This window comes from Lipophrys pholis, assembly GCF_963383615.2.
Source record: "Lipophrys pholis genome assembly, chromosome: 4".
NCBI lineage: Eukaryota > Metazoa > Chordata > Actinopteri > Blenniiformes > Blenniidae > Lipophrys > Lipophrys pholis.
Window position 1 is genome coordinate 32984328 of NC_137637.1, and position 22523 is coordinate 33006850.

General features: G+C 41.4%; 1 protein-coding gene across 2 annotated transcripts; it reads left to right on the plus strand.

The window, feature by feature from the left end:
- The first annotated feature begins 601 nt into the window (after nt 1-601).
- alas1 (aminolevulinate, delta-, synthase 1) lies at nt 602-5790 on the plus strand. Of its 2 annotated transcripts, none has more exons than XM_080461906.1 (11): nt 602-812; nt 1888-2143; nt 2258-2440; nt 2528-2656; nt 2848-3067; nt 3523-3707; nt 3804-3983; nt 4077-4241; nt 4604-4872; nt 4963-5125; nt 5222-5790. In XM_080461906.1, the coding sequence occupies exons 2-11, from the start codon at nt 1924-1926 to the stop codon at nt 5380-5382; spliced, it is 1875 nt and encodes a 624-aa protein (XP_080318032.1). In that variant the 5' UTR covers nt 602-812; nt 1888-1923; the 3' UTR covers nt 5383-5790. The 2 variants fall into 2 exon arrangements, with proteins under 2 accessions (XP_080318032.1, XP_080318033.1); XM_080461907.1 differs by having other exon boundaries at nt 649-812; nt 1885-2143.
- Nucleotides 5791-22523: the final 16733 nt, after the last annotated feature.

Here is a 22523-nt window from a genome sequence, read left to right on the forward strand (position 1 = left end):
TTAAACAAGCTCTTTCAATAATTGCAGAACATACAACAATTCAGGAAGCAGCAATCCAAACACAGAACCAGTTTTCAATAGATGTCTTTTTTTTTTTTTAACTATGTACAGTAATACTGATTATGATCATCATAAAACCAACAGGAAGAATAGAACCGTAAAAAGTAATTGAATAGAATTATTGAATCCTATAAGGAAATGGTTTAAAATCAAATGGTTTATTTCTTTGTAAAGCTATGTGAATTGTCTTATGTCTGAATAATGCTATAGAAATAAATTTAACTTAACTTTTTGGTACGAGGAAGAACAAAAACGCAAATTCACAGTTGAAATGCTGCAAACACTGTAAATTGAGTGTTTTGTTTACAGCGTTATATAGCACATTTTTATTTACTAGTTTCAAGATCTATCTATCTATCTATCTATCTATCTATCTATCTATCTATCTATCTATCTATCTATCTATCTATCTATCTATCTATCTATCTATCTATCTATCTATCTATCTATCTATCTATCTATCTATCTATCTATCTGTGTGGGCGCATACGTAAACACACGGACTGAACTGACCCTTAGCCGTGACGTCAGAGGAGGAAGTCTCGCGAGTGTGTGTGTCATATAAGCGCCGGCTCGTCTTCGTCCTCTCCGTTCGTCCTCAGTGCGGGATAACGAAGCGACGCCCTGCTCGCCCCTCCACAAAACCCACGGAAACAGGGATTCCCTCATCAAAACCCATTTATTTTTTTTACCACCACTCGTCCGGAGAACCTTCGCCCTCGGGAGAGACATTGTTTTTATTTTCTTAATCGGTGAGTGTCATCTTCTCCGACCGTCTTCTGCTTCTATTAGCCTTTTAGCATGCTAATGCTAAGATCGGCAAAAGAAGAGAACAGTTTAGATTTCTCTAAATAACTTTTTATTTTTTTTTAACAGTAACGTTGACATTAACTGTGAATGCAGTCAAGCCTTGACCTTTTGCTTTCCCATCGTTGAGAGCTAAAACAGCTCGGAGATGAAGCGGCTGAAAGCTGCTTAAAATGTTGATCTTTTAAACACGAGCTGTCAAAAAAAAGGCTCACGTCAATGTGCTTCTACGGTTTCTTTATGTGTTTACTTTAATTGCGTTACCTCGAGATCTTTTAGTCAAGTAAACCCTGATTATGATCGCATTTATTACTAAGTAACGCGTCTTGATCACCACATTGACCGTAATCCTTATATAACGTTAATAAACGTGAACTTAGCCACGTGTAACACTGGTTATTTCTTTATTGCGCTTCATGGGGAGAGAGGTTGTGAATTGTGGACCTGATACACCCTTTGGCAGGTTGTGGCACGGAAATGTTTATGCAACTCCACCGTTTACGCAACTAAATGTATTTGTGAATGTGGTGATCAGAGCTGTGGCTGCCGAATAGTTCGATGAAAGTATCTGATCCCAATTTGTAAAACTATTTTCAAAGAAGTGTTCTATTAAGGCCAGTAATCATCAGTGACCTTTCTTGCCACACTTTGAATGTCGAAGTTACTTGTGCCCGGAGCGGTTTCAGTAAAAATAACTAACTTCAGAAGTTATTTGAGGGGGTGAAAATGTCCCTAAAACCTTCGCTTCAGACACTTGAACTTAGACTCGTGTTTCAAGTCTTCTGCTGTCTTTATTCCTCCTATTTAGATCTATTTTTATTACATATTCTAAATCTCTGTTTTATTTTTATTATTTGCATGACCATAAAGTTAAATCTGAATCGGTAAATGTCATTTTAATACTTCTTGCTTTTAATCTTCAACTCAGCATAATAGTTTTTTTTACCCACTAATAGAAAGCCTTATCTGACCAGTATGTGCTTAACTCTTTTCTTTCTTTTTTTTTTTTTTTACCAGCAGATTTTTGGACAATCATCATCATCACCACTGCTCACTATGGATGTTATAGTGCGTCGCTGTCCTTTCCTGGCTCGTGTGCCTCAGGCCTTCTTCCAGCAGCCCAAGAAGTCTCTGGTGGTGTACGCGCAGCAATGCCCTATCATGATGGAGCTGGCAGCCAAACCCATGGCCCCTCTGATGGCGAGGGCACTCTGCTCCTCCTCATCCTATTCGTCCTCTCACAAGACCACAGAGGACATCATGTCTGCCACGGAAGGTGAGGTCAAAGGGCAACACATTTGTAATTTCTTTCTATCGACCAAATTAGGAAAATGGATTGCACTTTGTCTGACCGCTGTTAAATAGTACTTTTTTTTTCGTCCACCTGTAGCTCCTAACCAGAAGGCTGAGTCCAAGCTGCCTGTTGGTCACCCTCTGCCTCCCCAAGGCCAAGCAGTGGCCTCCAAATGCCCTTTCCTGGCTGCAGAAATGGGCCAGAAGAACAGCGGAGTGGTCCGTCAGGTTGGCATAGAGTTCCAGGAGGACGTGCAGGAGGTCCGCACTGTCCAGAAAGGTGGGCTTCATTAAACGCGACACTCATTTTGGCACATAGTTTTTTGTATTTTTGTGCCAATTTGTTTTTTATCCTGACCTTTTTCAGAAGTGCTGAAGCAGCTATCCATGGCCAGTGCCCCCAAAGCAGATGAGAAAACTAACTTGATGAAGACGCTCCTGAAGCAGCAACCTAAGAGAGTCACCCACCTGCTGCAGGACAACCTGCATGGAAGAAGTAGGTTTTCAGTTTGATCTAATCTTCATTTTTTAATTATTATTATTATTACTATTATTATTATTAAGGTCATGTAAGTTGACTGTAAATTACTTTACACCGAGTCTGCTGTTCCGTTAGAAAATTGCTCCATTCATTGCACACAACGATGAACCGCATTAAGCAAGTCTTGCCTTCCTGTTCTGCAACAGTGTCCCACTTCCAGTACGATAAGTTTTTCGAGAAGAAGATCGACGAGAAGAAGAGCGATCACACATACCGTGTGTTCAAAACGGTGAATCGGCTCGCCAGCGAGTTCCCGATGGCCGACGACTTCACCGGCTCCCTGGATGATAAAAGGGAGGTTTCCGTTTGGTGCAGCAACGACTACCTGGGCATGAGCCGGCACCCTCGAGTCGTGCAGTCCATAATGTGAGTCACTGAGGGTGTTTACATCTATAGCCAAGAAAAGACACAAAATTCATGCTCTGTGGGGGGGACTGTGGTTTTAGTATATTCTTTTCCCCCCATCTGTTCACTTTGCTGAGAGTTTTTGACCTTTCAATCCTGCTGGGAAGGAGAACAGAGTTCAACTAGGGCAAAACATAACCTGACACCCCTGGGTGATCCAGGTGATTGTTTGTGTGGGAGTACACTGTTACCTGGCCCCAGTTAACACCTGAACTCCCTGGTCCCAGGGAGGGGCTTTCTTTTCTTTCACTCGGCTTGTTGGTGCTTGTCCACAGCTGTCACTCAGCAGTAATGACTCCCTCAACCACGTCAAACATTCCTGATTTTATTCTCTTTATTTGTCGTCTCACCTCTTTCTTTCTATTTGCATCATAATTGCTCAGTACTAATAAAACAATTTCACCTTTGGTTTCCAGAGATAACATTAAAAAACATGGTTCTGGAGCCGGAGGCACCAGGAACATCTCTGGAACCAGTAAGTTCCACGTGGAGCTGGAGCAGGAACTGGCCGACCTTCACAAGAAGGACGGGGCGCTGCTGTTCAGCTCCTGCTTCGTCGCCAATGACTCCACCCTCTTCACTCTGGCCAAGATGCTTCCAGGTAAACAAAACATTTTCTAACTTAACGAGACAAACGCCTCTACTTTAGGAGTTTGCTCAATCTCAACTGCTTCTTTTCTTCTCTGAACGATTCCAGGTTGCGAGATCTACTCTGATGCCGGCAACCACGCCTCAATGATCCAGGGGATCAAGAACAGCGGCGTCAAGAAGTTTATTTTCCGTCACAATGACGTGGCTCACCTCCGAGAGCTGCTGGAAAAGGGAGACCCCACCAAGCCGAAGATCGTGGCCTTCGAGACGGTTCACTCCATGGACGGTCAGTTCGAACTCTTCACAGCAAATTTATTGCTCGTCCTCTTCTGGCTCACAGCGAAATGACACCAGTTCTCTCTGCATCTTGCTGAAACAGGCGCTGTGTGTCCACTGGAGGAGATGTGCGACGTGGCCCATGAGTTCGGTGCCATCACCTTCGTGGACGAGGTGCACGCCGTGGGTCTCTACGGCGCCAGGGGCGGGGGCATCGGAGACAGGGATGGCATCATGCACAAGCTGGACATCATCTCAGGGACTCTAGGTTAGAAACAAATACGTTTGGACTTTTGGGTCACATGAGAATGTTTAAACGTGACTGGTGTGTGGCTGCAGCTGCCTCAATCCACGTATTGTGACTCTGTGGCACTGAGAATCAGGCCTCGGCTGTGTCACCCAATATGCTGGAGGGCTTAAAGAAGCTGGAGCAGCTCTGGTGTTGCTAGGCGACTGTAGGCTCTTGTAGCGCTCTTATTGAATTACTCTTGTCGCTGTGACGCTGAGTGAACAATTACTTCTAAATCGGAGCTCTGCAGCTCCCATACAGCAGCCATTTCAGTCTGCTTCGTCTTCTATAGGTTTTTTTTTTTTTTAGATATTTACCAACAGATGTTTTTTTTTCCCCAGGCAAGGCCTTCGGGTGTGTCGGCGGCTACATCGCGAGTACCTCGTACTTGGTGGACACGGTGCGCTCCTACGCCGCCGGCTTCATCTTCACCACCTCTTTGCCTCCGATGCTGCTGGCCGGAGCGCGGCAGTCCATCCAGGTGCTGAAAGACGAGGAGGGCCGGGCACTGAGGCGTAAACACCAGCGCAACGTCAAGCTGCTCAGGCAGATGCTGATGGACTCGGGCCTGCCGGTCGTGCACTGCCCCAGTCACATCATCCCCGTTCGGGTAACGACTGATTTAAAAAAATGTAACCACGCGATTTGAAACCGCAGCCTTTCCTCCCGTTCTCATCGTGTCCGTTTCCATCATTTCCAGGTGTCGAACGCCGAGAAAAACACGGAGGTGTGCGACCTCATGATGAGTCGCCACAACATCTACGTGCAGGCCATCAACTACCCGACTGTCGCGAGGGGAGACGAGCTCCTGCGAATCGCTCCGACCCCGCACCACACCCCCGAGATGATGAAATACTTTGTTGGTAAGAGCATGTCGCCCACTCTCTGACATATTTCACTTAAGGAAAAAAATTTAAAATAAAGATATTGTGATAATCTGAATGTTTGCCCCTCCGCAGAGCGGCTGGTGGACACCTGGAAGGAGGTGGGCCTGCCTCTGAAGCCGCACTCGTCCGCTGAGTGTGTGTTCTGCCAGCAGCCGCTGCACTTCGAGGTGATGAGCGAGCGGGAAAAGTCTTACTTCAGTGGCCTGAGCCACCCGATCTCGGCCTGCGCATAGCGACACACACCTGCTGGCTGGAGATGGCACATACACACTTAACCCCCATTCCTCTATCACTGTCATAGAATGTATTAACTATCTTTGATAAGTCCTCATAAGCATTATTTAAAAATATCTATGTCCAGATGTTCTATATGCTCCGAATAAAATGTGGTTTGAAAAAAAGTTTTGTGTTCGTCTGCTTCTGTATCAAACCGGTTTCACACCAGATTCACATTAATAGATTATTATTGACATGTAAGGTTTATTTTTACTGCATGGGGGGTGACTGACTAATTTAAAATACAAGTAAAGCAGAGCTTCACATAAGCACTGCAAATCAAACTCACACTTTGATGTAAGTTTTGGTTGAATTTGGGGCTTTTGTGAATTTTCTAAATAAAGATGATCTGTTCTAATGCTGAGGCGGGAGACTCATTTCACCAAGAGGGCAACATGAGAAATAAATAACTGCACGCCCGACTAAAGCTGGCTTCAGTTTTGCTCAATAAGAAGAATTGGGTTGATGATAAGCAGTTGTTTCATGAGCTGCTGTTTCCCCAGTCTTTCCTATAAACATCTACATTTTGAGTTCAGTTGAAAGTAATTTTAAAATAACCTTTAACTTCACTGTGAGCCGTCACAATCCAATCTCACAGTGGTCTGTTCTGCCGGACAGAGCAACCAATAGTGCAAAAATGGCGATGACCATAAAACGTCTGACTGTTTAGAATGCTATAAAGTCAATAATAACCAGTCGATATTCCATGCATCCTGCAAGAGGCTCCTATCAGGCCAAACAAACCACTAAGCAAAGTAAATATTTAAAAGAAAAAAATTGTGAAGATACCTGAGCTAAAAATAGCATTAACCTGAAAGCCATGCTGTCAGGGTGAGTTTGTAAAAACATGAATATTAAAACGGCTATAAGATACGTTTTTGGGACATTTCACTGTATTTTCCACTGTAAGTTTCATTATGTTGAGATTTTAGTCATTTTCCATACTGATTGTTTGGTTTTATGAAAATATAGACATTTTCATCATATGTACTCTGCACTTAGATAAAACTTTTTAAAGGTCATTCTGGGACTATTTCACCTGTCCAACCCACTCAGGATGAAACTGGACCGATTGTGTCCGTATCACAGCTCGCGCCTTGTTAGTCGAAAAAAAAAAATGGAGCTCATTTGAATCGGATGTGTTGTGAACCTGTTCACTCTACATATATCGTGAAAGAGCAGACGAGTGACCTTCAGTCACGTGCGCTGGCCCCTCAGAAGCAGAACGTGCAGTGAATGCTTCAGCTGGAGTACAAAAACGAGGTCACAACAAAAGGTGTTGTGTGCCAATGATGACGACTCCAGTTATTTCGATCGACCACCTGACCTTAAGAAAAGGTTTGTTATTCATTTGTAGCCCGCAAACCATCAGAGAAGGTGTAATATGTCATTTAAAATTTGCATTTGATTTGATGGTACACACACAAATCAGCACATAATGAGTGCATGGGACCACCTGGACGAATGAAGACGGATGACTTATGGGCTCGTTCACCACTTTTCCTACTTCAGATCAATTTTGATAGATATTACAGTTTTGGTGACGCTCAAACAAAGTCACCGCAATCAAATTCTAACACTTTAAGCAATCAAATTTGAGGACAAATTGTGATCTAACATGTGCAATTGGTGCAAGGATCTGCATCCTGCCGCTCGGGAGCCACGTGTGGCACTTCGGCAATTCCATAGAGGCTCCTGGAAGCTTTCAATTAATCCTATGTGAAATAACACATTGGTCTTGTTTTGATTTTATTCCCAAACCTCATTCATTTCAAAATGACTCCTGTACCGTGACTGTAAAAGGTACATTTAGCTAGAAGTTGATATAATTGGTAAAAACAGATTTTAAAAAGTGAAAAACTGTTCAAAACACTTAAAAAGAACAAATAAATAAATAAAATTACAGCCAAATTTCCTAAAATAGTCAAAACTATAACTAGATAGCTAAAATTGCTAAAAAATTACTTAAAAAAAATAAAACAGCCAATGTCAAAAACAGCAAAAACATTTTTAGAAATAGTATACTATTAGAAAATGTAAAAAGGTAAATATAAGAAAAATGGTTGATAAACTGAAATAAACTGAAATGGCAAAAACAAAAACAATTGTTATAAAATCACCACCATTCTAAACTGCAGTTATTATTTTAAGTTAAATATGTTTATTAAATAAGTTTTATTTGGTGGAAAAGTGTAAAAAAAAATAAAAAAAAAATTTTAACAAATAAAACTGGCCTCTTGCAACTTATCCTCTGGTGTGATAAAAAAAAAAGATCCCTTCATTGATCAGTGGTGGGTTCCTTTAATCACAGGAATCTTACATATGAAGTTCTATTTTTATGCCTTATAATTTTGCCGATGTGACACTCGACACTGATCCACAGTCGACGATCACATAAATACATTCTCGCTCCCAGCATGCTGAGAAACTCCTCATTGCGCCGTGTTGTGAGGGGAAATCTTACGTATTGTGGACCTACTAACCCACTACCCCCTGTGGATCGGGACGGTGGTGACATAAATGTTGCTACGATACGGAGGTCACAGTAATCACACACACACGCACACAAACACAGCATTCTCTATCGCCTCACCACGAAAGGCTCTTGTGATTTACACTCACAAACCACCTCGGAACTATATGAATCTTTCTTTTCAATTCCTTATCGCTTACAAAGATCAGCTCACACGGATTTATTCACGAGATGATTCATTAAAAGGGCGTTTAGTTTGGGGGTTTTTTTTCCCCACAAAAGGACAAAATACTCTGAAAATGGAAATGAGAAATAGTCTCAGTTCTTCCAGAGAATCGACGTCGACGCTGATGTTTGTTAACGCTTCCACTTTCGTGTTGACTCTCCATTGCACAGCTGTGCATGTCATCACACACACACACACACACACACACACACACACACACACACACACACACACACACACACACACACACACACACACACACACACACACACACACACACACACACACACACACACACACCCAAGGGCGTTTTTATCTCGACTTTCATTCGCACGGACAGACGAACAAGTTGGATTGTTATTACTGGTGACGGTCAATTATAAAACTACCAACTCCCGGGAGAGCGTGGACGAGGAGTCAGGACGCTCCGGAGGCAGACGTTGTTATCGTCAATCTACTGAGCATGTGCAGAAGATGTATTGACGACGTCATGTACAGTAGCAGCGTTTCTGCAGACGGAGACGGAGCGCGATCGTCGTGTTTTCGGCGGCTGCCAGTGTAAACAAACACCTAAAGCGCAACGAAAGTTTAGAATTTTTTACTTGAAAACCTTGTCTTGTAGACGGGGCTCAAAAAAGATTGAACGCTTTACAGGTTCATCACTAAAGCTGTTTATACGTTATTCCATCGTGATATAGAAAACCTTAACTAACTGAAAACAAGCCAGCCTTTATATCTAAGTCAAGAGAACCCGTTGTGGCCCTGACACCAAAATGGCAACAAAACACATTTTGAGTTAGTTCATTTTAAATCTATTATGATTTTATGGGGCGAAACATCTTCGTTTCAACTGATTATAAACAGATAATAACACCATTTGTAATATTAGCATTAACCTTTTAACTCAAGTGATCATATTTCGATTCCGCATTTCTTTCTGTGCAGTGCAAGTGGCAAAACGTCAACTTTAAATAGATTTAATGCCTCTAATAAGTGATCTTTCAATTCCTTTGTTGCAAATAAGTAGGACTTGGTTATGTGGAGGTAATCTCTTACAGAGATGTGGTGAGAAATTCATTGTTTTCTTTGCCAGAAATAGTGAAATGTGTCAGTTTTACACTGTTCATTGGGCTATTTCATGTTATAAATATATAAATGACATATGAATATGTTGATTATTGGAGTATTGGAATTTCAAAAAAAAAAAAGGAGTCATTTGTTGATGACTAATGGATTTAAAGCTGCAGGGCCGAAATTCACAAGTTGCACAATAGATGACCTATAAAGCTTCCATCCAACCGGTTTTTATGAGCCACAAACACGACCAGGGAATATACACAGGAGTACTGGTTAGAGTAAGACGTTTGACTTTTCCTGCACATCAAAGCACACAAACATCAAAAACATGCGTGATGTGACTCGAGGTGTGACGTGTGTGTTCCTGTCCAAACTCTCTTCGCCCAATCAGTTCCAGCTAACGGTGATAAAACAGTGTAGAAAGTGACTGGACCTTCTAGGAAGAACTAATAGCACATTCTAGAATGTGACATTATGAATAAAATCACACTGTATTTCTCACACTGTTGCACTCGTATGTAAGTTTAGTGACCTGAATAACTAACTAACAAGCGTGGGAGCACACATTCCTTTTGTCTCTTAATTGCATGAATGGCCGAGTTTCAAAGTAAAATCAAACTCCGACCTCGATGAAAAGAACCATCCAGTTTCTTATTACCTGAAAGCTCCACAATCGAGTGGTAATCAAGGTTTTTCTGGGGACTTTTTCTGCTCGGGTCTGACTTGATCTCAGCTGTCGGTTTGAGTCCCGTCCGTTTTAAAATGAGAGTGAAGGCTTGAGTCGTTCTCAGCTAACACCTATATCTTCTGGCTAATTGACTCCCCGGCTATTTTAATACTCCGAGCTATGTGAGTGACACCCCTCATAAGCGTATAAATAAACACACGTGGGAACGAGCCTGCATTTCAGGATCTGCTGAGCCGGGATTCCAGAGCGCACACACGATCAGTTAGAAAGTCAAAATCCAGCTGAAGGGAAAAACAAAACAAACAAACAAACAAAAGATTATACAACATATTAAACAAAAGAGCAAACTGTCAGCTCTTCATAGGGAAATATGCATATTCCATATCTTTACAATGGATAAAAACTATTTCCATAGAATAAAAGTATACGAGTAATTTAAGCTCTGGTGTGCTGATAGCTTATGTGATTATTTCAGTGTGCAAATAAGTAAACTTGTGATATTACTACAAGGTGATTGACTGTCAACAAGAATACAAGTTCAGTTGTGGGCTTTTCTGTGTGGAATCTGCATGTTCTTCCTGTGTGCACGTTTTTTTTGTTTTCTTTTTCTCCAGGTATTCTGGGTTCTTCCTCAGTCTAAAAACAGGAATATTAAGTGAGTTGGTCCCTTTAAGGTTCCATCTCCACCTCAATGTTTCAAGAAAACACATTGATGTATGCGGTTTGGTTTCAGAATGTTTTTTGTTTACGTTTTTACACAAATATCTGTTTACGAGGCAACGACAGAAACACAGAAACTTGTGTAGTTTTCATGTTGGGCCACTAGTGGCTGCTGTTTGTTTTTGTGATGATACACAAGCGCACATGCAGAGAACAATATGCTATCAAGATTAACGATGGGAGAACACGGACATTCACCTGGGGCAGACGACCGAGTTGAATTATTACGGTGACTGTCAAAATAAAAGCACCAAGTCCCAGGAGAATATGGACTGGGAGTCATGACGCAATGGAGGAAAACATTGCTGTCCATCTTCTCACTGTTTACTATGGCCGTGGTCCTCATTTCAAATTTCCACGGAGGTGGAGTCAGAGCGTTTTCATTTTCAAATCATCTAATCTGTTTTTATTTTCATCCTGGAGTGCAGTTTAAGGTTTAGGGCCACAATAAAGAGTTCAGGATGAGGGTGGCGACAGATCTATCAATGTCACGTCTCCTAATTTGGTCACTATTTGTTATTCTTGTCATTTTAATTAGTTTAATGTGGCTTGATACGATCATTAGCACTGATAGATGTGTTTCGCTCCAGATTCCTGATTACTTGCATGATAAGCTTTGTTAATCTTTCCTCAGAGAGTTTGTGGTTTCAGCCTCCCGATTCCTGCTTGGCTGCCAAATTCATACGGCCAAAAGTTGAAGACAGTCACATAGTGTACTTCCCGCATTGACTGAGTCGGCTGATCTGCTAGGTAACAATGCTGACACGCACTTCAGAAGTTCCAGAGTAGGAAACCAGACACACAAGCCAACGGGACATTACTTCAAGATAACAAAAGTCATCAAGGATTTACTCTAGTGAGCTTTTTTAAGAGTCACAATTTCAGTTGCTGAGGTGATCCTGTACTTCAAATCTCTTAACTGAAATTTTTACTCAGAGCATGGATATACACACAAGTCTCATTTAATGCACATTTTGATGTTTTAATAGACTTAATACATTTGGTAGAGTTCAAATGTAGAGTTCAAACTGTATTCCACAAGAAGCATCCATAACACAAACCGACAAAGTGATGTAGGAAGACTAATTCCTGCTGTTGATTGAGTTTTACAAGAAAGGTTTTCACACTTATTAGAGGAAAAAAAAAAACCTGTGCTATTTTGGGATTATGTTTGGAAATGTATAGATTTATGGGAAGCGCATAGTTGTTAGGAAAGCCTCAGGCCGTGTGTATTCAGCCACAAGTCAAACCAGGAAACAATGAGCACACGAGCCGCAGGCCTCAGATCAGGTGGAAACATCTTGCTGGACTGGTCGGGCCGAGGGAATCGTTACGACAAGAACAGGAAGAGCCTGATGAAACCATAAACAGTGGCAGAGGAAACGATTGTAGGTAAGAGACACCTGTCACTCAGTGGAGCAGGAACGTTTCCTGTTTTATTGTTGTCACACGTGCACGTGCACACGCACTCACGTACACATTTACAGGCAAGTTAAGCCTCATTTATTAGTCTTGGGGTTTCATTTAAACAACATTTTCAAATGGAAAGAAAGAAAACCTTTCTTGCATCTTGGTTGTCCATTTACTCGACAGCGGCGCTCGAAAGTGAACGTTGAAAATAGGGAAAAAGCAACTTTTCTGAATTTGCAGATAATGCACATGCCGTACTAAATAGCTCAGTAGATGGACAATAACAACGATGTTTTCCTCCAGAGTGCCGTGACCCCCGGTCCATATCTTCCTGGGACTTGGTGGTTTCATTTTGCGAGTCACCGCAATAACATTCCAAGTTGGTCGCCTGTCCATCCATATGAATATCTATGTATGTACTCTGATTATTAATATTTATAATTGTATTGTCTTCCGTGCGCATGCGTGTGTGGTTTTATTACAAAAACCAACAACAGCACCCACTAGTGGCACAACATGAAAGTTACATTGTTTTCAGTGTTTCTGCCGTTTCCATGTAAACAGACATGGTTTTGAAAACAACACTGTCTGCACGTAAAAACGATGCATTTTCACTTGAAAATGTTGAGTAAATAAGGCCTCAAACACATTTCTGCACAGTAGGAGGAAACCGGAGAACCTAAACCTGCACTAGCACATGGAGAACATGCAAACTCTGCGATCCACTACACTGCTTAATGTTCCTGCGTGTTTGTTGGCGTGACAATAGACCTCCGGAGTGAGTTCCAAATAGGCTGTGACACTGTTGTTCATCATCAAAATAACCACAAGAAGTAAAATAAAACTGATGGGCGAGGGATTATCCGTCTGTCGCAGAGAAAATTTTTTTTTAAATCAAAAAGAGATATTTTAAAAAGGGTCCTTTCTGTATTTTACAGAAAACACAGAAGTGAAGGAGAACAGCTGACCATGTCTGGACTGTTCTCTCTGTTCTTCTCCTGAAGATGTTTTTAAAGTATAACATCTGTGTCATCAGGAGTCTGTCCAGCAGAACACGAAGCAGCATTAAGTTTCAAAGCTTGAGACATTCCTCAATATTTCCAGGGAGCGACTCTCCGTTGCAGCTGGGAGCTTGAAAACAATCCATCCCTCTTTCTCCTCTATTTAATCTTCTTCTTTGTTTTTTGTCTGCTGGCTTCACAGAATTGGGGGATTCGAAATGAAGCCATATTGGAAGCGTATCAGATCAGAGAGACGAAGAAAAGCCCAAAACTGGAATGAATGAAGACAAGAAAAGTCCTGTTCCATCATAACACTGATGGCAAACTAATGAAAATGGTTCTGAAATAAGAAATGCGAGGCTGATATCTGCCTTGTCTCTGACACTGACCTCATTATCTGCCCCGCCGACACTCTCAGGGTCGAGGTAATTGCGAGTCCTTGGGGCCTCCAGGAATTTAATCATGTGACTGCTTCCCTGTTTCAGCCGGTTGGAGACGTATCCAGCGCGTGTGTCTGCATGCATCCCGTAAACTCGTTTGCCTGCAGTTCGTATATTTTGAGGGATACTTTCGGGATCTTTGTGGGTTGAAGTGGCACGTTGTGGCTTCGTTTACAATCCGGGGCGAGCCGTTTCAGACACAAACACAGAAAACTATAAACAGTAGAAACTGTTTATACTCTGAGTTACTCTGAGTACAAAATGAATGATTAAAGGACATGAGGTACAGTCACAACACACAATGTGTAACTAAGGTATTTTGATGAAAAGGTTGCTTATTGTTTAATACATTAAATTCTCTGAATGCTAGTCTGTATAATTCATAAATCTTTTTCATATTTACCAAAATGTATTTACTGGATTATCATAACTTCAACAACATTTTGAGAGTCTATTATCTGTTTTATGCTTTTGCAGTGATACAGTTGGCATCACTAATATGCTATTAATATTAAAAAATACTTAACTCATTCTGTTTACATGACATTTTAATTATAAATAATACTATGTATTAAAGTATACCAGTGTATTATTTTTGTATTTTTGTATTTATGAGCCGTACGCAGTACAAACTGACTCCATTTATTTCATTTTTGTCCCAAAACTACTAAGTTTAAGCATTTACTTCAAAAGTGTATAATCTATTTAAAAAGATTTTTTAAAGAAGAATTTAAAAACTGTCTGCAGTCTACACAAAGTAGAGCCCGCAAAGTCAGCAGCCGGGGAATAAACGGCGAAGCGTCGGGTTCAAGAGAAAGAAGAATTGGTCAAAAAGAAAACCAGTGTTTCAACAGAGTGACACAGAATATGGCGTCACAGGAGCAATGGATGGAATTGGAGCTGAACGCGTGTCTTTTGCAGTGAAAAACTGGAGAAACAATCGATGAGTTTATCCTCAGAGAAAATAAACTCATGGTTTCTGAACATAAGAAAGAAACTGCATTTCACACACGTCTGTGGATGTTTTAAAAAAAATTAAAAATCTTTGCATTGACTGTTGCACAATTATTTCTGTAAAGTTGTAAAGTTGCCTGACTATTACTGCTGCAGCGGAATCTGTCATAAATCCCCTGAATAATCACAATCAGGACTTTCCCTGTGAGTCGTCTGCATTGAGTGATGAGTGGTAATGGCCTCAGTCACACTTCACAGTTCTTTCTTTTTTATTCTCTTACAGTGACCCTTCCACAGTTGTGAGGCAAACACGATGAGATCTAATGTAAGTGTGCTCATCCTCACCCCATTAATTCTTTGTTTTCTGACCACTTCCTTTTGGGAAAACACCAACATTGGTTGCAACATACAAGGAACCACTCTGACAAAGCTTTGCTTATTCACTGTGAGGTTTTTTTTTGTTAGTGAAAACGAAAAGGGAACAAAGTTGACTGGACGAACGTTTCCCGCATTAGTTCGCAAGGTGCGGGATGGTTGTGGTTAGCAGCGCCGCCGCAGCCTGATGATGGACGTGGACTGGCCAGCGTACAGGTTCCCCAGCTGGACATTCCTCTCCCGTTCTGGCCCTTTCGCATGAACTGACCTCGATTCAAGATACAAGGAGGCCCAGATAGACGAGACACAGAAAACCAGAGACGGCCTTTTCTCGACCATCCCTTTGCGGTGGATGTGTAGTCGCTGCAGCGTTCTCGGTGAAAGAGTGGCGTGTTATCTTTATTTGTTTGAGCGTGCGCAGACTGTCGCGACCTTTCACACCCAGAGAATTTCCGTGTCAGACTTCACCCTGGAGCCACACCAGGAACAAGGATGTGCAGAGGTAACATGCCATTAAACAAATGCCACAGAAGCCGTCACACCAGGTTTCTGGAAACTCCGTGGAATTTGTTTCCGCGGTTTCCTTCTCACACGGTTCTTGATTGACTTCAGTTCCCGTAAGTCGATGAGACGTTTCGGTCCAAACGGTGAAACGAGCGCAGAAGTCTGTTTCTGCCTCGTTTCCGTCCAGCGCCGGCGTTAACGTCCTCAAACGTCCCGTTCCTTTTGCATAATTCAGAAAGTGAGTTAGAGTTACAGCTCGTGTTTGATAAACAAAGAACAGCCTCAAGGCGAAATCCTCAACCAGGTCAGACGGTTGTTTTCCTCCCCGGGGGGGGAGGCCAAGAATCACCGCAGTCCTCCACCTTCGTTCGAGGGCCAACAGATAAAAGAAACTGCTTTCATTCAAAACCTATTACACAACTGAAGTAAAGATTGTCCAACCAAATAGGATTGTAGTGTACGCAGTTGTTTGACTTTTTAGATTAGTTGAAAACCGTTTTGGGCGCTGGTCAAATGAACCGTGTTAACCTTTTGATAACGCTCTGGCTGAGAGGGGATCGCAGTCCTCAGCATTATGACCCAACTCCGCTCCTGTCGATCGAACTGTTTGCTTTGCTTCCACTTCGTTGTTACAGCATCCAGGTACAAAGACCATTTACCCATGTTTGCTTTACTTCGTTGTACATTTGTTTTGTTTACTCAAACGTCCTCACAATAAACACAGTGCATATGCAGTGCGTGCGTTCACAGTGACCGGATTAAGGGATTAAGGGTTAAAGGTCACATCCCAAAAAAATACCTTTGTATTATATAAGTTTGTAGGAAAACAGTGCAGAGGTGGTGGTGGTGGTGGTGGTGGTGGTGGAGGAGGGGCGGGGGGGTATCCTCATTTACATACCGACATTGATTTGGGTCCTTCATTCTTTTTGAAATCAGCTTTTCAAATCAGTTTGACTCCTGTCAGATGTATTTTTTTTTTTTTACCATTTTGCAGTAATGACTGCAGACCTACAGACACAAAAATGCACTTTTCCCAAATGTTTTGGCACAAAATAATTCACGAGGACAGAGGTTAAACCATTTCTACAGAATAAACGATCATTTACTCGTTATTTTAGTTTGTCCCACTGAGAACATAAATAGAATAGAAACTCCTGTCGATAGAACTCAAACGCTAACTTCCTCGTTTACAAAAGAACTTTTGATTTTGTCTTTTGTGTGAAACAACATTTTATTTTTTAAAAAGTGCTAAATTCCAGCCCAGTGCACAGATGTAAATAAGAGCTTAGAGGAATTAAAATGATTAAACAGAAGTGTGGGTGTAAACTCTTCTAATTGCAGGGCTGGAATCTGCTCAGGACAGGTGATGTATTTGCACCTGCCTCTCAGGGACAGAGTGCATTATTATTTTTCCTTCCTGCATATTCTTCCACGGCCTTCTGTCTCCTGTGTCCTTCCTCTCACCAGCCGCCTGCATGTCCTCTTCATCCATGAAGTTCCTCAGTGGACTTCCTCTTCGCCTGCTGCCTGCCAGCTCATCTTCGCCATCATTTCTCCTACGTACGCCACAAAACCATCTCCATCTGGTCCCTCTCAGTTTTCGGTTATCATAATCAAAAGCCAGTGTGTTTAATGAGCCTTCGGGGACGGGCGGTCGTGTTTTCAGATTGACTTCCTTATTTTGCATTCTTTGGCTTGTTGAACCAAGCCGTGTTATATCAGAAATCAAAGCGGTGATGCGGGTCGGTCTGCTCCGGTGAACCCAGAAGTTGTTGCATTTCCTCATTCTTGAGACACAATGAGCCTCTAAAAATAAAACCCAGTTGAACGGAGACTTAATGAAAGCAAAAGGAGCAGACATGTATGAGGTGTGCCGAAGAATATTCCTGTCACACAGCCGGTTTGTTACATAACAACCTACTGACTGTAAAGAGCAGTAAAAAAACAAAAACAAAAAAAAACCACCCTTCATCACCTGTTGGACTGACTCAGATCTAAACATGCTGCAGCTTGTGACACTTCAGACCACAAATCTCACCTCTAGCGCGCCGTCATCTGGAGAAATTCAGTGGACAAACGTCGAGCCCAGATAATCATTCTCAAGAGGGAAATGGTGGTTGTTGTTGTTGTTGTTGTGAAAACACAGGAAGTTTCAGGGGAGCAAAATGATTCTGTGCGTCGGACATTTTCTCAACCGATGAGGGAAACACGAGAGTGACTTAGGCCCCTCGTTGCGTTTCGGGCATCTGCTTACACCGCAACGGCACTCGGAGCCTCTTAAAGGAGACATATCATGCTTTTAAATCCTTCCTTTTTACATATAAATCATACAGTTGTGGTCTATACAACGCGAAACTGCAATGCTTGGGTCTGAATTCCTCATTATTAGAGCTCCACAGGCCCCTTTTCTACCCCTTTTCTGATGTGCTTCTGAGAGCAACTCGTTTTGGGGCGGTCTCTTCAAATGCAAATGAGACACTTCATACCCCGCCTCCTCTCCAGGTTGCAGAGGTGACACTCGGTTCAACGTCACCCTGTTCGGCCATCTTTGTAGTTTGATAGAACAGATACAATTATCTAGCGGCGCAGAAACTTTATATTCACACATTATTTACAAAATGTCAACAACGGAAGATTTGTCCATCCAGCCATACATGTTGGAGCCAGAGTCGGACCCGGCGGAGCGAGATGAAAATGACCATGATGCACCTGAAGAACAACGTCTTCATATGGATGTAACGCAATGGTGTGTTACTATATTTACACTAACTTCTCCATCCATGCCCACTACTACAATACTGCCTGTATTACAACGACTATTTAACACAGAAGTTACATTATAATCTAAAACGAGCACACAGCGCTAACATATGAAGACGGTGCAACTGCTAATGCTAACAAAACAATGAGGGACGTCTTATCATCACACTTTTTAGCGTTATATACAGCTTACCGAAGTACTCTGTTCGTCGTCTCCATAGATAGAAGGAACTGACCGCTCAATCAGACGAAGTCTTTCGGCAAATCCTTCTTTATACTGGCGGAGGTTGCTGAAGCAGTCGTCCTTAAAGTGATTCGCGCACACAAAAATGACCTTACCCACAGATGTGGGTACATTTCTGTGAAAAATAAAACTCAACCAGGCACTTCGAAAAGGTTCTGATGCTGGGAGAAGCTTGTGGGTTACTACATCCAACAACCGAACATTTCGACTTATCCTCTCGTAACTTCGGTTGGACTACAAAATCGCAGCGAGAAACAAAAATGGCGGATTGCTCGAAATGTCGATGTCCTAATTTGGCAGTTCCGCTGAGAATACTGTGACGTCATTGTTCAAAAAACGTAATAGAGAATAGAAAAATCGAAACCGATCGCAAAATATGACCAAAACAGAATATAAAGATATCAACGGAGCACCTGAAGAGACTACTTTGAACTTTTCTGTACTTCTAAACACTCTAAATATACAACAAAATGCATTTAAGGGCTAAAAAAGTGGATTTAGCATGATATGTCCCCTTTAAGACGCAAATTTTTAAAAACCGATGCTCCGTCTCCGTGGAAACGGGGGTGAAATGAAAACGCTCTGTGTAAACCGGAAAAACACAACCTTTCTAAAATGCTGCTTGCTGAGTCGTGACTCCATATTCTCCTGGGACTTGGTGCTTTTATTTTGACAGTCACCACAATAATAATCTGACTTGGTCGTCTGTCCATACAAATGTCCGTGTTCTCCCATTGTTAATGTTTATAGTGGATTGTTCTGCATTTGTGTCTGGTTTCATTACAAAGTCAAACGACAGCGCCAACTCATGGCCTGACATGCTAACTACATCGTTTTAAGTGTTTCTGCCGCTTCTGTGGAAACAAAAATCAAATTCAAAATGTAAATTTGAAACGCAAATTTTAAAAAAACTTGTCGAGCAAACGGGGCCTTATATCAGTTGACCAATCATGACTTTAACAAGGAGCTGCGGCTATCTCTTTGCAAGGGTGCTTCACTGAAGATAGTACTGTACACAAGGGCACAGGGAGGAAATGCAAACTCCACAAAGTAAAGCGTTATTGGCTGGTAGATTTAACGGAGGCGTTTTCTCTCTGAGAGGTGACCGCGCGACCACAGGCAATTGAATCCAACAAATCTGTGGACGACACTGTGAAAGTCAATGCTGACACATGTGCAACATGCAAACCCCACTCAGGGTGAACAGTGCTTAACCACTGCACCACTGTGTCACCCCTGCTCTTGCTTTTGTCCTGCATGACCTATCGATCCTTTGTCTGCCTGATGTTTGTGTGCATGTCTGAATCCATCGGCTTGACCTCTCAAGTGTCCGTATCTCGACTCGACTGTGTGTCATGTTGCCTTGACAAAATTCCTTCGATTGGCCCTACCTGCATATTTGAAACACCTCATCCACATTCAATTAATATATTTAGATATTTAAATGCTTCATCGGCAAATGATTGAATTCATATTGGTTAAATATGACGTTCATCAGTTAGATTAGGAGAGTCAAAACTATCAGGCCCGTGGGATTAAAACCGACTTGCAAGAGGCTCCAATTCAGCCCATTGAAAAGACAAAGCGAGTTGAAAATGTTCTTTTTTTTTTAAAGACACCATTGACACAGTTTTCTTAAGACTAGCAGACGTCACACTACAGTCAAGCTGACACAGCCTGAGCCTCTAAGCCATGCCGGCTGGGTTTATTTTGTAAAAACATGGAAAAGTTTGAAAAACACTACAATCAAGAGAACATCCTTGTACAATTCACTGTATTTCGCACCGGAAAATATAATTAAAATTGGCTTTATGTCCAGATTGTATTCATTTTCTGTACAAATTGCGAAACATTTTGCAAAAACGTACGCTTTTTCAAAACCACCTTTAAAGTTGACAGCGACAATAGCAATCCAACATGGCCGTCGGTCCATACGAATGTCCATGTGCTCACCATTGTTCACGTGTATAGATACAATATATATTGTTTTTTTTGCACACAGGTGTGTATAGTTTCATTACAAAAACCACCAACAGCACCCACTAGTGGCCCTCTGTGAAAACTACATAGTTTTCCTGGTTTCTGCAACGTAAAAACAAATCTCTTCTGAAATTAAAAGGGCAAAAACTATGCATTTTTACTTTAGTAAACAGGGCCTTCGTTTTTTGTTTTTTTATGCATTTTCTCCACGGATACAGATTTTAAAAGGAAAAAAAAAAGGTTTTTAGAGTTAGCTGCAAATATGAAATGAAAAACAACACAATAAATACTCAATTAAAAGGTATTGCATCTGTGATTAGCCTGGTTTAGCAAAGCCTGAATTTATGTTTCCTGACTTTAATCGGCAAATATAGATAATACTGCGACTGACTTTTAAAAAGATTTGTGTCATAATGACAAGTCAAGTAGTCAAAACCAATGATACGGAGGAGAGCTGTAACTCATTGTTTAGAATTAGAATTTCATGGTGTCAAGGTTCCCACTGATCTGTGAAAACATACATGAATTTTTGACATTAAAAAAATTATTAAAAAATCGTGTAGTTGATAATAAACTATGACAAAAAAAGACAGCAAACAGAGATGACGGTAGAAAACATGAAAATCTTCATGAGCCCGGGTAAATGTGTAATGTAAAGGGAGATAAGATTACAGATGACCGAAAGACCAAATTATTTCCCCCTGATCTAGTGTCATGCTTCCGTTAAAGAGTAATAAATGTTCAACCTTTAGATAAAAAGGAAAGTGTGATCATTCACTGCGGTGTAACCTTGAAGTCTATCAGTGCACAGTGGAGATTTACCTGGGTGTGTTCGAATTACACGGGCGTGTCAAGAGTTGACACTGGATCTATTTTTTTGGACTGAGGATAATGAAGGATTTGTTTGATTAGATTCCAGCTCTCTGATCTGTTTCTCTTCCTCCTTTCTTATTCTATGATCAACGTGTACTGGAAATAATGACATTTACCATCAGCTGGTCCTGTCACGTGACGACAGGATGGAATTTTCTTAAAAAGATAAAGGAGAAAACAAACAGTGTCGTTGTGTCTTATTGCTGCCTCACGTGTACATATTTTAATATAAATACATTATTCCGGGCTTTCATTTACATTTTAAATCAATAAATCTTGTTTTTTTTCTTCACTTTTTGATGCCTATTTTCATGATTCCCGAAACAGAAACATGACTCCATCTGACAAAAACATCACGATTGTGGCTCGAAATGCTCTTCAAATCCAGACAGACTAGGGGAAATTATTCCAGTGTTTGTGGTTTGAATTGTTCATCATATGACAAAGCAACATTACAGCTGAGACAGCTCACAATGGATTTAGGCAAAGCTTGAGCTGACAGTGACTCAAAGTCAAAACAGATATCGTATCCATGACATTTCATTTAACCATTTCTCCTGACCGAGATTTAAACCGTTGCAGCCACACGGTAATGTGAATTACTTCATTTCAGGACTTCATAGGCAGTAATTTTTAAAACAGAGTTAAACTGGAGGAGAAATCATGTGATCGGGTGAAGAAACTTCAGGTGACAACATGCAGCTGTGAGATTGCCGACCAGGCGATGCGTCCAAAACCACAGAATCATGTGGATTTAAAGTATTTCAGCTGGTTTATGCTCCATCATTATAACAAACATCATTAAATACCACAAGGCAGATGAATAACTGCCTCACTGTCTCATGATTTGTTTAAGCACCTCCGCCCTTTCTATTAAATTATATGCAACTGAGATTCTGCATCTCATTTTTTGGGGAAGTTTATGGTAGTTTCCTGTACATTTATGATGATTTAGCGCCTCTCTGTGGTCAATTATATATCACTTTGTGGTAGGTTGCCTGACTTTAAGGTGACTTTTCATCTCTGTGCTTGTTATATGACTTTTGCTGTTGGTTAGTTTCTCTGTGGTATACACAACAAATATACACATGGTGAATGCTCGTGTGTGAATAACTTAACAGAATTGGTATTTGTAGAATATTCATCACTGTATTGTGGCAACTTTATGCTTCTCTGACTGCATTTGACCTTTCTTTGGAGTCATGTAGGGTCACTTTGGGGACTTGTGGTGCCTCTTTGGGACTAGTTTGTGCCTTCCTATGATCGTATTGTATGGTTCTGGTGTCCTGTAAGTTATTGGATCTGTCGGCCAACAGTTTTGTTGGATGGTCCCCCCATAACTCTGCAGGTTTGATACAGATATAATGCCCTTA

Bases quoted from the DNA above. Each gene is read 5' to 3' on its own strand.
- alas1 (XM_080461906.1), top strand. From the start codon at position 1,924: ATGGATGTTATAGTGCGTCGCTGTCCTTTCCTGGCTCGTGTGCCTCAG. The intron at 2,144-2,257 runs GTGAGGTCAAAG...GTCCACCTGTAG, and splicing joins CATCATGTCTGCCACGGAAG to CTCCTAACCAGAAGGCTGAG. The intron at 5,126-5,221 runs GTAAGAGCATGT...GCCCCTCCGCAG, and splicing joins GATGATGAAATACTTTGTTG to AGCGGCTGGTGGACACCTGG.